Source organism: Amphiura filiformis, chromosome 5 (assembly GCF_039555335.1).
Source record: "Amphiura filiformis chromosome 5, Afil_fr2py, whole genome shotgun sequence".
Lineage (NCBI taxonomy): Eukaryota > Metazoa > Echinodermata > Ophiuroidea > Amphilepidida > Amphiuridae > Amphiura > Amphiura filiformis.
In genome coordinates, this window is record NC_092632.1 from 69,749,590 (window position 1) to 69,766,681 (window position 17,092).

General features: G+C 35.0%; 1 protein-coding gene across 1 annotated transcript; it reads right to left on the reverse strand.

The window, feature by feature from the left end:
• Positions 1 to 3,104: 3,104 nt before the first annotated feature.
• LOC140152360 (transmembrane protein 26-like) lies at positions 3,105 to 15,873 on the reverse strand. Its single transcript, XM_072174665.1, has 3 exons — positions 15,668 to 15,873; positions 4,768 to 4,945; positions 3,105 to 3,890 (listed from the first exon to the last, which is right to left on the reverse strand). Exons 1-3 carry the CDS (start codon positions 15,871 to 15,873, stop codon positions 3,105 to 3,107), a joined length of 1,170 nt encoding a protein of 389 aa, XP_072030766.1.
• Between the last annotated feature and the right edge of the window lie 1,219 nt (positions 15,874 to 17,092).

Below are 17,092 nucleotides of genomic sequence, written 5' to 3' on the forward strand. Positions count from 1 at the left end.
ATTAGCAAAAGGTCGAAAATTTAATAGACAACTCCGGAGGATTAAAACTGAAAACAAAATTCTCACGTTTGATTGAAATGTCTCAATTGTTCTTTTTTGACAACAACTCTAATAAAGAATAGTTTAAATTAATTAGAATCACTCGTTACCTTCGTAACAAAGCAAAACAGGCAATTTCCAATTGAGTCATAATCTGGGGGGCTTGGACCCCATAATCTCATTTTGTACCATCCATAAAACAATAATTAGCAAGGAAAACATTTAAACTAGCAAAACGATGTCACCTGATAAAACAATCGTTTGCATCCGAACTAAGACAAGCAACACGTCCAGTATTAACAACGACAACGATGCCACAATAATGTAGACAAAATGAAAATTGCGTTTCTGCTATTTACATTTCAGTTATGGAACAAAATATTGAAAACTATTTATTTTGGCACAATTAGGCTTAAGAAACTTTATGTCCCGGGGGTCTTCCTGGTTGAAGGTATACGGGGATGTGCCACGGTTTTGGGGTACCTTTTCACCGATTTTGGTATATCGATGGGTGGGTTTTCAGTGGATACCAATGCGCCCAATTGGGCGCATTTGGGCAAAAATGCCATTAAAGCGCTCAATTATGGCAAATTTGGGTGCTTTTTGGGTGCTTTTTCTTGAAAATTGGGTAGCAAAAACAGCAAAAAGTAGGTATAGAGAAAGTCAGCATCCGAAAGTCTGCGTGGCACACCCCCGTACAAATTTTTTCGAAGACCCCCCCCGGGCTTTATGTTTCACATTTTTCACAAGATATCGGTGGCTTGCACAATTTTTTTTTTACAAAACCGATTATTATCAAATTTTAAAATTAATGAAATGACATACCATTTCCATTCTCCTCCTTGTTTGGAATACAATGTAGTAATACACTCAATTGTTGTCAAGAGCAAATACAGACAAAGTACTCCAATTACAAGTCGCTGTTTTTCCTCTTTGCTCAGACCTGGTGCCTCAAATTCTTCTACTACGCTCACAGCTCGCCATAAACACAGAGTAGCGTGACAAGCCAGCAGAAGGCGAGCTGTTATTCCTTTACATGTAGCCACGCAGCACAATGCCAATGTTTTACACATTGTGATAAAGAAATAGAATAGTAACCGATTAAACGCTGAAATGAAACAGTCTCTTTCATAAATTCACGTCCTGAGTTAAAGTGTTTTTGATTACAACTAGATTTAAGTCAGATTTTGGAGTAATGCTCATGCTCAGCCTAGAATGAATGTAATTGCAATACTAATTAAGCACGCATGGATACACATTTAGCATACGTGGTAATGGATGGGTAAATGGATGATACATTTTGAAGCTTTATAATTGGTAAGAGAAGCTTGACATATTCAGTTAAGATAATGGATGATTTCCCAACATTGTCAGATATTAAATTCATTTAAAAAAGTGCTAATAGTGTTTTAATTACATTACTATGGAGATGATGGACAACCATGAAGGTTATTGCTAATACTATAATTGCCGCGGATTTGAAGCTCAATATGATGAGATAATGGTGGTCGTCTCTTTTTGCTTATTTTTCCGCCATATTTGATAATGTAAATATGGCACGTGCACATTAATGTATCAGATCTGAGGACAGGAAGTTGACGTATATGTCAATTCAGCACGAAATTAGCCGAGATGGCCAAATAGTGTTTAGCTACTGTTCTCGATTGTTTTCCAAAATATGAATTATGTTGTTCTAAATTGTGGGATAGGCTTTTACGACGGGAATTCATAACAATTAGTGGGTTTTTTAGCTGGTTCGCCCAACTTTGCCATCGGACAAGTTCAAAACTGTCAAACTTTCATCAGGAATAGCTCTGACTTCTTCAGGACAAAGTACCTAAGAATGAGACATGTCCCAGACAACATACACACATTGGCCCAATATTGGAAAGCCATTGGCAATCTTGGCATTGGTATTTTCTTGGGAAGCAATATTGGGTCAATATTGGTTTCTCATTGGCAATTATAGGCATTGGCGTTACATTGGCAACGATATTGGATCAATATTGGGTTTCCATTGGCAACTTGGCATTGGTAAAATCTTGGCAAGAAATATTGGACTAATATTGGTTTTTCATTGGCATTGTTAGCATTGGCCTTGCATTGGCAAAATATATTGGATCAATATTGGTTTTCCATTGGCAACTTGGCATTGATGTAATCTTGGCGAGAAATATTGGGTTAATATTGGTTTTCCATTGGCATCATATCATTGGCATTACATTGGGAAAAGGTATTGGATCAATGTTGGTTTTCCATTGGCATTGGCGTAATATTGGCGAGAAATATTGGGTCAATATTGGTTTTGCATTTATGTTGCATTAATGTGGGCGTGGTTTTGAAACCCTGACAATTTTTACTATCAAAATACAAAATTTGATCATTATCATCTTCATTTTGAAGGGCCACATGTTATTATTATTATAAAGAAGAGGAATATTTCATTTACTGCCTTGTAAAGAATCTACGTGAGCAAGACATAATTTTTATCTGATGACACCATAGAATAAATATTTCATTTATCAATGGCTCAGTTTTGAGAGCTTAGTTTGTTTATCGAACTTTAATACTTTGCACATCAGTTAATACCAATTCAATTGTGCTGAGTGCAAGTAACCTGTAAGTTTCCTTTTCAAAGGAAATATCTGGTTGAACAGGTGTCCAATAATGCCTGAATCCAGGGCCCATGAGCAAATAATCTTGGTACAATATTGGCATACAAATGGATGACAATGAATTACCAACAGAAAACAATATTGGTTAGACATTGGCCCAGTATTGATCTCGATATTGAGCCATGAGTGGCCCAATATTGGCCAATTTAAATATTGCTCTGAAAAGAGCCGTTCACTGAAGACTGCCCCATGCAGAGAACAAGCATATCTCACCTATCTGATCATTTTAGGTTTCAGTGGCTCTAAAATGTTGTTCCCTATGATGAAATTTCATAGGGCATTCAATAAGTCAATCATGTTCCGTTGTGCTTTATTTAACATATCCAGCGATAAGCAAGAGCCACTCGACTCCTATTCTTTATCATTTTCTATATCCTTCACTTTCCATATTTATTCATTTGTACCACTTGCGTAATTGTCGTGAGCAACAACTCGCGCTTCAGTTCCATCAACTAGAAAGAAACGCTGGATTTTCAAGTGCGACTCTGTCTGCAATTCGTCATCTGTTCCGATATCGATGTTATTAGCAATTGCATAAATCACATCGCCTTGTTGGCGGGTCACGTTAGCTCGAATTCTTCCCTTGTAATACTCAATCACTATAACAACCAAACGATATATTTGTAAAAGCAAAACAAGAGCGTTTTTACAGGTAAAGAAAAACCCGGCTTCATTCGTGACTTCATACACCATAAGGAGATAAATCCGCATCATGAAGAATGGAATATCCTGCATTACCATGGAAACACCTATAGCCCAAACTTCCGTTTCACAGCACATGCAAGAACCACAGTATTTTCGAATGTTTTGCTTTTCCCGCTTTTTACGCTGTCGTCGTCGATGTGCGTACATATTTCGACATTTATTATCCTCTTTCTCGGTTGAAAGAGTCACGGTAAGGTTTAAAGTAAACTGCAGTAAACTCCAAGACCAAATACTTAGAACACATGTAATGAGAATTGGATTACATATGACCTGTTCCATCTGAAGACCTTCTGTCGAGAATTCAAGAATATCTGCTGAGGTACCCACGTAAACAAGGAGTAGCTGCGACAATTGATTGCGTGATATTTTCCCCTTAGGCGCGAACCATCTTCCGAGGATGAGTATGAAGAGAAGGACTTGTTGTAATCCTCGAGACCATTCTGGATCCGTTAGTTTTAGAGTAAAATTCACCTGAAAATGCGATAATATTAAAGTAGTTGAGAACTTTTTCTGGTAGATTAGAATCTATTGGAGGGCAAAATACCGTAAATTTCTATCTACATGCAGAATATGCCTATTTTTAGAGGTTTATATTATATATGCTTGTAGATAGAATTCTACGGTATATATAAATATCACATTCAATGATTTCAACCTGTCCTGTCGCGTACAGAACTACTTTTACTAAACTGTTAAATTTTTGTATAAGAAATTAAGGGTTTCAACGGATTCGTCGTCGGACAGATATGAACTGGCAAGCTTTCGCTACCGAATACCAAATTTTCAAAAACCTTGTCCAAAGACATTTTCAAAATTCTGCTTATTTATTATTTCAAACCACGCATGAAAGCTTACTATCACGTTGATCAGTTTGAAATACTTTTCAAATTTCAAAATCAGTATAAAATCAACATAATATATTTTATTTGTGAGAATATTAAGAACTAATGATAGAGATACTTTGTGTTGGTGAGACAACATTGACACGAACTATGAGGAGAAGTAGAGTATTACTACTGGTAGGCAACAAATGCCGTATGTCAGTGTATTAAGCTACTGTACGAGTGATACCATAGGAATAAGGTTGATCAAGATGAAGCTCATTTGTATCAAAGGCTTTCTTAAGATCTAAGGTAATTGCAAAATGCAGCATTTTTACAGTAAATTATATTATTTATGATCAGTTGCATCTAACAGAGTAGTACTTGTACAATTACAACGTCTAGAAATCAAAATCACTATCATATCACCATATCGACGTCATTATCATCTTACTGATCCAGCAGCAACAGCAGGCTATCAGCAGACAACAACAAACAACCAACAACAACACAGCAGATCAACTTACAACTGTCGGTAAGTTTGGTGCCTTTGTGACATTGAAAATTTGGTCAAGTATGTAAGGATCACAGTCTGTAGAATCCTGTTGTTCAAGATATGCCATCCGAGTATTATAGATGTCCCATTCCAGATTCCAGATGCACGGAACAATACCACACAGATACAGTAATGTTATCGGACAGAACCTGCAGTTATACAAAATAATAATCATATTACGAAAATAATTACAAAGCATCATTTACCTGCTTGTCATTGATTAACACATTATCACAAGAGTAGAAAAGAATTATATTTGTATATAATTATTTTTGGCTCATTTCTTTACCGGAAATATAGCCAGGTAAAGATGGTAGATTCATTCGAACTCTGGTGGTATCCCGTAGAATCCTATGGGTATCTTGGAAAAGAAGACAAACGAATGAATCCTAAGAGAGAGTGGAACAAAGAAGACACTACGTGCTGAAATATTTACCTAGCCGGGACACCGGCTAGGTCTTGAAATCTAACTGTTTCTTTCTTTCTTCTTCTTCTTCTTTTTTTTTGGCAACAGGTCCACTGCTCCTTTATGCTGAGGCCGATTTTGACCCAACCTGGTCACAAGCATCACTGTCCAAGATGTAACATGGTACATGACCAGTTCCGGGTCAAAGGTCACGTTTTATCACTTCTCGAATATCATCGTGTACTAATCTTCATAATGCGAAATGCTTAAAGTAAAAGTACAAATCTGTTAGTAATGACGTTTAACCACAAAAGTATAAATCTGCTAGTAATGTAGTTTTATCACTTCTTGGAACATCGCCGCCTACTATTCGAAATGTCAAATGCGTAAGTAAAGTACAAATTTGCTGGTAATAGTTATAGTTTTGCCCCTTCTTGGAATATCACCCCGCACTACTCTTCTTTATGAGAAATGTTTAAGTAAAAGTACAAGTATACTAGAATCTTCTTAATGTGAAATGCTTAAGTAAAGGTACAAATCTGCTAGTAATGTAGTTTACCACTTGGAATATCAATGTGTAGTAATCCTCTTAATGTGAAATGCTGAAGTAAAAGTACAAATCTGCTAGTAATGTAGTTTTACCGCTTCTTGGAATATCAATGTGTAGTAATCTTCTTTATGGAAATGCTGAAGTAAAAGTACAAATCGGCTATTAATGTAGTTTTACCCCCTTCTTGGAATATCACCGCGTACTATTCTTCTTTATGGAAATGCTGAAGTAAAAGTACAAATCTGCTAGTAATGTAGTTTTACCGCCTTCTTGGAATATCACCGTGTACTATTCTTCTTTATGTGAAATGCTGAAGTAAAAGTACAAATCTGCCAGTAATGTAGTTTTACCACTTCTTGGAATATCCCCGCGTACTATTCTTCTTTATGTGAAATGCTGAAGTAAAAGTACAAATCTGCTATTAATGTAGTTTTACCACTTCTTGGAATATCACCGCGTACTATTCTTCTTTATGTGAAATGCTGAAGTAAAAGTACAAATCTACTAGTAATGTAGTTTACCACTTCTTGGAATATCCCCGCGTACTATTCTTCTTTATGTGAAATGCTGAAGTAAAAGTACAAATCGGCTATTAATGTAGTTTTACCACTTCTTGGAATATCACCGCGTACTATTCTTCTTTATGTGAAATGCTGAAGTAAAAGTACAAATTGGCTATTAATGTAGTTTTACCACTTCTTGGAATATCACCGTGTACTATTCTTCTTTATGTGAAATGCTGAAGTAAAAGTACAAATCTGCTAGTAATGTATTTTTACCACTTCTTGGAATATCACCGTGTACTATTCTTCTTTATGTGAAATGCTGAAGTAAAAGTACAAATCTGCTAGTAATGTAGTTTTACCACTTCTTGGAATATCACCGTGTACTATTCTTCTTTATGTGGAATGCTGAAGTAAAAGTACAAATCTACTAGTAATGTAGTTTTGCCGCCTTCTTGGAATATCACCGTGTACTATTCTTCTTTATGTGAAATGCTGAAGTAAAAGTACAAATCTGCTAGTAATGTAGTTTTACCACTTCTTGGAATATCACCGTGTACTATTCTTCTTTATGTGGAATGCTGAAGTAAAAGTACAAATCTACTAGTAATGTAGTTTTACCACTTCTTGGAATATCACCGTGTACTATTCTACTTTATATGAAATGCTGAAGTAAAAGTACAAATCTACTAGTAATGTAGTTTTACCACTTCTTGGAATATCACCGTGTACTATTCTTCTTTATGTGAAATGCTGAAGTAAAAGTACAAATCTGCTAGTAATGTAGTTTTACCACTTGGAATATCAATGTGTAGTAATCCTCTTAATGTGAAATGCTGAAGTAAAAGTACAAATCTACTAGTAATGTAGTTTTACCCTTTCTTGGAATATCACCGTGTACTATTCTTCTTTATGTGAAATGCTGAAGTAAAAGTACAAATCTACTAGTAATGTAGTTTTACCACTTCTTGGAATATCACCGTGTACTATTCTTCTTTATGTGAAATGCTGAAGTAAAAGTACAAATCTGCTAGTAATGTAGTTTTACCACTTCTTGGAATATCACCGTGTACTATTCTTCTTTATGTGAAATGCTGAAGTAAAAGTACAAATCTGCTAGTAATGTAGTTTTACCACTTGGAATATCAATGTGTAGTAATCCTCTTAATGTGAAATGCTGAAGTAAAAGTACAAATCTACTAGTAATGTAGTTTTACCCTTTCTTGGAATATCACCGTGTACTATTCTTCTTTATGTGAAATGCTGAAGTAAAAGTACAAATCTACTAGTAATGTAGTTTACCACTTGGAATATCAATGTGTAGTAATCCTCTTAATGTGAAATGCTGAAGTAAAAGTACAAATCTACTAGTAATGTAGTTTTACCACTTCTTGGAATATCACCGTGTACTATTCTTCTTTATGTGAAATGCTGAAGTAAAAGTACAAATCTACTAGTAATGTAGTTTTACCACTTCTTGGAATATCACCGTGTACTATTCTTCTTTATGTGAAATGCTGAAGTAAAAGTACAAATCTACTAGTAATGTAGTTTACCACTTGGAATATCAATGTGTAGTAATCCTCTTAATGTGAAATGCTGAAGTAAAAGTACAAATCTACTAGTAATGTAGTTTTACCACTTCTTGGAATATCACCGTGTACTATTCTTCTTTATGTGAAATGCTGAAGTAAAAGTACAAATCTACTAGTAATGTAGTTTTACCACTTCTTGGAATATCACCGTGTACTATTCTTCTTTATGTGAAATGCTGAAGTAAAAGTACAAATCTACTAGTAATGTAGTTTACCACTTGGAATATCAATGTGTAGTAATCCTCTTAATGTGAAATGCTGAAGTAAAAGTACAAATCTGCTAGTAATGTAGTTTTACCACTTTCTTGGAATATCACCGTGTACTATTCTTCTTTATGTGAAATGCTGAAGTAATAGTACAAATCTACTAGTAATGTAGTTTTACCACTTCTTGGAATATCACCGTGTACTATTCTTCTTTATGTGAAATGCTGAAGTAAAAGTACAAATCTACTAGTAATGTAGTTTTACCACTTCTTGGAATATCACCGTGTACTATTCTTCTTTATGTGAAATGCTGAAGTAAAAGTACAAATCTACTAGTAATGTAGTTTTACCACTTCTTGGAATATCACCGTGTACTATTCTTCTTTATGTGAAATGCTGAAGTAAAAGTACCAATCTACTAGTAATGTAGTTTTACCACTTCTTGGAATATCACCGTGTACTATTCTTCTTTATGTGAAATGCTGAAGTAAAAGTACAAATCTACTAGTAATGTATAGTTTTACCACTTCTTGGAATATCACCGTGTACTTTCTTCTTAATGTGAAATGCTGAAGTAAAAGTACAAATCTACTAGTAATGTAGTTTTACCACTTCTTGGAATATCACCGTGTACTATTCTTCTTTATGTGAAATGCTGAAGTAAAAGTACAAATCTACTAGTAATGTAGTTTTACCACTTCTTGGAATATCACCGTGTACTATTCTTCTTTATGTGGAATGCTGAAGTAAAAGTACAAATCTACTAGTAATGTAGTTTTACCACTTCTTGGAATATCACCATGTACTATTCTTCTTTATGTGAAATGCTGAAGTAAAAGTACAAATCTGCTAGTAATGTAGTTTTACCACTTCTTGGAATATCACCGTGTACTATTCTTCTTTATGTGAAATGCTGAAGTAAAAGTACAAATCTGCTAGTAATGTAGTTTTACCACTTCTTGGAATATCACCGTGTACTATTCTTCTTTATGTGAAATGCTGAAGTAAAAGTACAAATCTACTAGTAATGTAGTTTTACCACTTCTTGGAATATCACCGTGTACTATTCTTCGTTATGTGAAATGCTGAAGTAAAAGTACAAATCTACTAGTAATGTAGTTTTACCACTTCTTGCAATATCACCGTGTACTATTCTTCTTTATGTGAAATGCTGAAGTAAAAGTACAAATCTACTAGTAATGTAGTTTTACCACTTCTTGGAATATCACCGTGTACTATTCTTCTTTATGTGACATGCTGAAGTAAAAGTACAAATCTGCTAGTAATGTAGTTTTACCACTTCTTGGAATATCACCGTGTACTATTCTTCTTAATGTGAAATGCTGAAGTAGAAGTACAAATCTACTAGTAATGTAGTTTTACCACTTCTTGGAATATCACCGTGTACTATTCTTCTTTATGTGAAATGCTGAAGTAAAAGTACAAATCTACTAGTAATGTAGTTTTACCCCTTCTTGGAATATCACCATGTAATAATTATCTTTATTTGAAATACTTAATGTAAAATGCTTAAGTAAAGGTACATAATGTAGTTTTGCCACTTCTTGGAATATCACCCCGCACTACTCTTCTTTATGAGAAATGTTTAGGTAAAAGTACAAGTATACTAGAATCTTCTTAATGTGAAATGCTTAAGTAAAGGTACAAATCTGCTAGTAATGTAGTTTATTACTTGGAATATCAATGTGTAGTAATCCTCTTTATGTGAAATGCTGAAGTAAAAGTACAAATCTACTAGTAATGTAGTTTTACCCTTTCTTGGAATATCACCGTGTACTATTCTTCTTTATGTGAAATGCTGAAGTAATAGTACAAATCTACTAGTAATGTAGTTTACCACTTCTTGGAATATCACCGTGTACTATTCTTCTTAATGTGAAATGCTGAAGTAAAAGTACAAATCTGCTAGTAATGTAGTTTTACCACTTCTTGGAATATCGCCGCCTACTAATCTTAATGTCAAATGCGTAAGTAAAGTACACATTTGCTGGTAATAGTTATAGTTTTGCCACTTCTTGGAATATCACCCCGCACTACTCTTCTTTATGAGAAATGTTTAGGTAAAAGTACAAGTATACTAGAATCTTCTTAATGTGAAATGCTTAAGTAAAGGTACAAAGCTGCTAGTAATGTAGTTTACCACTTGGAATATCAATGTGTAGTAATCCTCTTAATGTGAAATGCTGAAGTAAAAGGACAAATCGGCTAGTAATGTGGTTTTGCCCCTTCTTGGAATATTTATAGGCCTACCACGTATTTCTTAATGTGAAATGTTTAAGTAACAGTACATTATCTGTTGTTAGTAATGTAGTTGTATTGCTTTTTGGAATATCATCGTATACTAATCTTCTTTATGTATAATGCTTAAGTAAAAGTAAAAATCTATTTGTGTAGTTTTAACACTTCTTGGAATATCGCCACGTACTAATCTTGTGAAATGCTTAAGTAAAGGTACAAATCTGCTATTGTAATTTTACCACTTTTTGGAATATCACCGTGTACTATTCTTCTTTATGTGAAATGCTAAAGTAAAAGTACAAATCTGCTAGTAATGTAGTTTACCACTTCTTGGAATATCACCGTGTACTATTCTTCTTTATGTGAAATGCTGAAGTAAAAGTACAAATCTGCTATTAATGTAGTTTTACCACTTGGAATATCACCATGTACTATTCTTCTTTATGTGAAATGCTTAAGTAAAAGTAGAAATCTGCTAGTAATGTAGTTTTACCCCCTTCTTGGAATATCACCGTGTACTATTCTTCTTTATGTGAAATGCTAAAGTAAAAGTACAAATCTGCTAGTAATGTAGTTTACCACTTCTTGGAATATCACCGTGTACTATTCTTCTTTATGTGAAATGCTTAAGTAAAAGTACAAATCTGCTAGTAATGTAGTTTTACCCCCTTCTTGGAATATCACCATGTACTATTCTTCTTTATGTGAAATGCTGAAGTAAAAGTACAATCTGCTAGTAATGTAGTTTTACCCCTTCTTGAATATCACCGTGTACTATTCTTCTTTATGTGAAATGCTGAAGTAAAAGTACAAATCTGCTAGTAATGTAGTTTTACCACTTGGAATATCAATGTGTAGTAATCCTCTTAATGTGAAATGCTTAAGTAAAAGTACAAATCTGCTAGTAATGTAGTTTTACCACTTGGAATATCAATGTGTAGTAATCCTCTTAATGTGAAATGCTGAAGTAAAAGTACAAATCGGCTAGTAATGTGGTTTTACCACTTGGAATATCAATGTGTAGTAATCCTCTTAATGTGAAATGCTTAAGTAAAGGTACAAATCTGCTAGTAATGTAGTTTACCACTTGGAATATCACCATGTACTATTCTTCTTTATGTGAAATGCTTAAGTAAAGGTACAAATCTGCTAGTAATGTAGTTTACCACTTCTTGGAATATCACCGTGTACTATTCTTCTTTATTTATGTGAAATGCTGAAGTAAAAGTACAAATCTGCTAGTAATGTAGTTTTACCACTTGGAATATCAATGTGTAGTAATCCTCTTAATGTGAAATGCTTAAGTAAAAGTACAAATCTGCTAGTAATGTAGTTTTACCACTTGGAATATCAATGTGTAGTAATCCTCTTAATGTGAAATGCTTAAGTAAAGGTACAAATCTGCTAGTAATGTAGTTTACCACTTGGAATATCACCATGTACTACTCTTCTTTATGTGAAATGCTTAAGTAAAAGTACAAATCTGCTAGTAATGTAGTTTACCACTTGGAATATCAATGTGTAGTAATCCTCTTAATGCGAAATGCTGAAGTAAAAGTACAAATCGGCTAGTAATGTGGTTTTGCCCCTTCTTGGAATATTTATACCACGTATTTCTTAATGTGAAATGTTTCAGTAACAGTACATTATCTGTTGTTAGTAATGTAGTTGTATTGTTTTTTGGAATATCATCGTATACTAATTTTCTTTATGTATAATGCTTAAGTAAAAGTAAAAATCTATTTGTGTAGTTTTAACACATCTTGGAATATCGCCACGTACTAATCTTGTGAAATGCTTAAGTAAAGGTACAAATCTGCTATTAATGTAGTTTTACCACTTCTTGGAATATCAATGTGCAGTAATCTTCTTTATGTGAATTAGTAGATAATTAAATCTGGTCAACCAGAAAAACTCACTTTTGGTCAGATGGAATCACCGACGTTTCGGCCAAAACCTTTGGCCTTCAGCTGGGTGGATGATTTGGGGGCATCCGAGGTCAATCGATGAGGAAGTTGCTTGATGACCCGATCCCAACCATGTGACAGATTCACTCTAACGCCCCCGCTCCTGTTGAGTGACGGTTGTTCGGCTCGTACCCACACTGCTTCTTTGACTCCCCGTTCAAACCAACGGGGTTCACGGTCCAAAATGACAACGTCGTCAATGTCAAAAATGTGACCACTGCCCTTAAGGTGTTTGTAGACAGCTGAATCGTTGCCACTTGAACTGGCGCGTCTATGTTGGGACATGCGACTCTGCAGTGGTTGGCCGGTTTCACCAATGTAATGTTCTTGGCACACCTGATCTTCAGCGCACTGGACACCATACACAACACCACTTACACGGCCCTTGGGCTGTTTGTCCTTTGGGTGTACTAGCGACTGCCGCAGGGTATTGGTTGGCTTGAAGTGTGTAGTGATGCCGTGATCGCGGTAGATCCTCTTTAATTTCTCTGAAACATCCCCATGGTAGGGGATGGTGACAAAAGTCTTGGTACCAGAAGACGCGGTGGGTTCGCCGGCTGGTTTAGCGTCTTTCTCACCACGATTTAGGGCCTTGTCAATTGCCCAGTCTTTGTAACCACACGTTTTCAAGGCGTGGCGCAAGTGTTGGTGCTCATTGATCTTATCAGAGTCCTTTGTGATGATGGTATCGGCCCTGTGATAAAGAGTATTCACTACACCGAGTTTCTGGACCAATGGATGATTAGAGCTGAACTGCAAATATTGATCAGTATGTGTTGGTTTGCGAAATACTGATACTGAGAGAGTGCGATCTTGGTTGACAGTAACCAAGCAATCCAAAATGGAAGTTTATTGGGTGAATTTGATGTTATTATCCACTTGGTTAATATGCGCAAAGAACTTGTCGAGCTCCGAAAACTTGACTATAACCCAAGTATCGTCAACATAACGATACCATTTGGAAGGTGGAGATCCGGGGTAAGACGACAAGGCACACTGTTCAAATCGCTCCATGTACAGGTTGGAAATAATCGGCGACACAGGGGAGCCCATCGAACAACCATGACATTGTTGGTAAAAGTTATTGCCATAGCTGAAGTAAGTATTGTCCAAACATAGGCTCAACAATTCACAAATCTGATCTGGCGACAAGCTTGTGCGTTCGGACAAAGTCTTATCCTCCTTCAAAACGTCCCGAACCGCGAGTACCGCGTCTGCTGGAGGGATGCTCGTGAACAAGGCAGTGACGTCGAAGCATCATCGTCTCGTCCGCGTCCAACGCAATACCCTGAATTTTCTCCACGAAGTCCTTTGAATTCCAAATATGTTTCGATTTGCCAACCAAAGGGCCTACGATCTTAGCGAGGTACTTGGCAATGTTATAAGTGACCGATCATATTCGTTAGAGTGAATCTGTCACATGGTTGGGATCGGGTCATCAAGCAACTTCCTCATCGATTGACCTCGGATGACCCCAAATCATCCACCCAGCTGAAGGCCAAAGGTTTTGGCCGAAACGTCGGTGATTCCATCTGACCAAAAGTGAGTTTTTCTGGTTGACCAGATTTAATTATCTACTAATTGATCAAATCCCAGATGACTGAAAGTATACACAGTGTTATTCTTTATGTGAAATGCTGAAGTAAAAGTACAAATCGGCTATTAATGTAGTTTTACCACTTTTTAAAATATCACCATGTACTTTATCTTCTTAATGTGAAATGTTTAAGAAAAAGTACAAATTTGCTAGTAATATAGTTTTGCCACTTCTTGGAATATCACCGTGTACTATTCTTCTTTATGTGAAATTCTTAAGTAAGCAAATCGGCTATTAATGTAGTTTTACCACTTCTTGAAATATCACCGCGTACTATTCTTCTTTATGTGAAATGCTTAAGTAAAAGTACAAATCTGATGTAGTTTTACCACTTTTTAAAATATCACCATGTACTTATCTTCTTAATGTGAAATGTTTAAAAAAAGTACAAATTTGCTATAGTTATAATTATAGTTTTCCACTTCTTGGAATATCAGCGTGTACTATTCTTCTTTATGTGAAATGCTTAAGGGAAGGGGTATGAACGTTTGGACAGTATTTATTGTGGGACATTAGAGCACGTCAGACATATCGAATTGCATTCTGAATACGAAGAATGTCCTCCTGATATCAAATAATTTTGATTTTTGAAATTCGCAATGTAATATACATTTTATGGGAAATCATTAAAAATTGATATTTTTGATATTTAACAGTACTTGAAGTAAACTTTAAAAATCTGATGATTTATACTTAAAGTGTATGTAGGTGGGAGGAAAAGCCGACGATCAATTGAAAATTTGACCTTTCGTATTGAAGATATGGATTTTTTTTCCAAAAAAAAAAAAAAAAAAAGGTCTTTTGGGGAAACACATCTATATCTTCACTATAAAAGGTCAACATTTTCAATTGATCGTCGGCTTTTCCTCCCAGCTACATACACTTTAAGAATATATCATTAGATTTATAAAATTTATTTCGAGGACTGTTATATATCAAAAATTTGAAAAATATCAAATTTTAATAATTTGTCATAAAATTTGTATTATATCGTGAATATCAAAAAATGAAAATTATTTGATATCATAAAGACATGCTTCGTATTCAGAATGCAATTCGATACGTCTGAGGAGCTCTCATGTCCACCACAAAAAATACTGTCGAAACGCCATAAACGCTCATTCTAGATCCCTTAAGTAAAGCAATTTGCTATTAATGTAGTTTTACCGCTTCTTTGAATATTACCGGGTACTAATATCACCGCGTACCACTCTTCTTTATGTGAAATGCTTTAAAGTAAAAGTATAAATCTGTAGTTTTACCACTTATTGGAATATCACCATGTCGTAATCTTCTTTAATTGAAATGCGTAATGTAAATTGTTTAAGTAAAGGTACAAATCTGCTAGTAATGTAGTTTTACCACTTCTTGAAATATCACCGTGTACTACTCTTCTTTATGTGAAATGATAAAATAAAAGTAAAAATCTGCTAGTAATGTAGTTTTACCACTTATTGGTATATCTTCACGTGCTACTCTCCTAATCTGCTAGTACTGTAGTAATGTAGTTTTTTTACCACTTCTTGGAATATCACCGTGTAGTAAACTTCTTTTATGTGAAATGTTTAAGTAAAAGTAGTACAATGTAATATAGGTTTACCACATCTTGGAATAGCGCCATACTAATATTCGTTATATAAAATGCCCGGGATAAAATGTCTAAATAAACGTTCAAATGTGCTACTAATGTAGTTTTACCACATCCTGGAATATCACCGTGTACTGTGACAGGTCTGGCCTTTACCGTTTAATTTTGGGACATGAAAAAAGTTGGTGTACAGACTTACCATTTATAAGAACCCTTTTTGGTCCCCAATAAAGTCCACACAGCTTCCATCAGTCCAAGGAAGGCGAGAATGCCTAGAGATAACCATATCTTAATATCTCCAAAATAGGACTCGTTAACAGCTACAACTCGCCAAACGCACACTGCGACATGACAGGCATAAACCAAACGAACACAAATACCGTTAAAAATCACAAAGAAACCCATGGATCCTTGAGTTTAAGAAAGATGACAGAAATAAGGATAAATGGGTGTTGTTTTCGTATAATCTTCAGGTGCATAGATTTATTCATTTTATAAGTTAAATTGAAATGACCATGATGGATTAACCACATGTGACCATGGTGACAGGATCACACAATAACGAAATAGAACGGAAAAGGATGAGTTCATAATTACGCCAGTTAATAGCGACTACCGAATGATTTGTGACCAATGGACTTTCCCGTTTATTACAAAACATCAAGAGACCATCTCGCTCATTGGTCAGGTCCGAATCGGTCGCTCTTGGCTAGGGACTGGTGACCTTTCTATCGACTGTACATCAGATTTCTAATAATCTGGATTAAGTGATCAATAAAAATAGAGAACAAAAATAAAATCATAACTTTTGTAATTATCGTAGGAAACACTTACACAATGGGAATTACTCGACAGATGAATACACTATTTTGCACAAAACATGTTGCAATTTGGAGTGGGAAAATAAAATTATTTCTATTGATTCAAATCGTTGTGCTTTACAATCTATTGATCAAATTGATCACATATGTCTTCTTTAGATTAAAAAGTCTTATATACGACCAATTTGTAAAATATAACAAATTTTTATACTTCGTGTTCGTGATGGGCTTACGTGTGAACGAATTGAGACTGAAGATAGATTCACATCAATGCCTTTAAGGGGGTACTACACCCATGTGGTAAATTTGTGACTATTTTTGCCTTTTTCTCAAAAAAATAATTACACACTGGTAACAAAAGTTATGTATATTATTGGGGCAAGGAATCCAATTACTACACTGAAATTTCAGTGACTCAAGACAAGCGGTTCAGTATATATGATAGGAAACGAGGTACATCCTAGCGGTACCTTATTTCTGATCATAAATAACAAACCGCTTGTCTTGGGTCACTGAAATTCCAGTGTAATAATTGATTCCTTGCCCCTATAATATACATAACTTTTGTTACCACTGTGTTATTAGTTTTGAGAAAATGCAAAATAGACACAAATTTATCGAGGGGTGTAGTACCCCTTAACCTGGATTACAATCTTCCTGTAGATAGCCAGTCTTGATAAATGACTCAATTAAAATGTAATAAAAGGCGATCGTGTTGCTTGATACCACGCACAAAATCTGTAGTATTCAATCAATTAAAAGAAGGTGCTGAACTAATTATACTGACTGTTTACATAATTTAT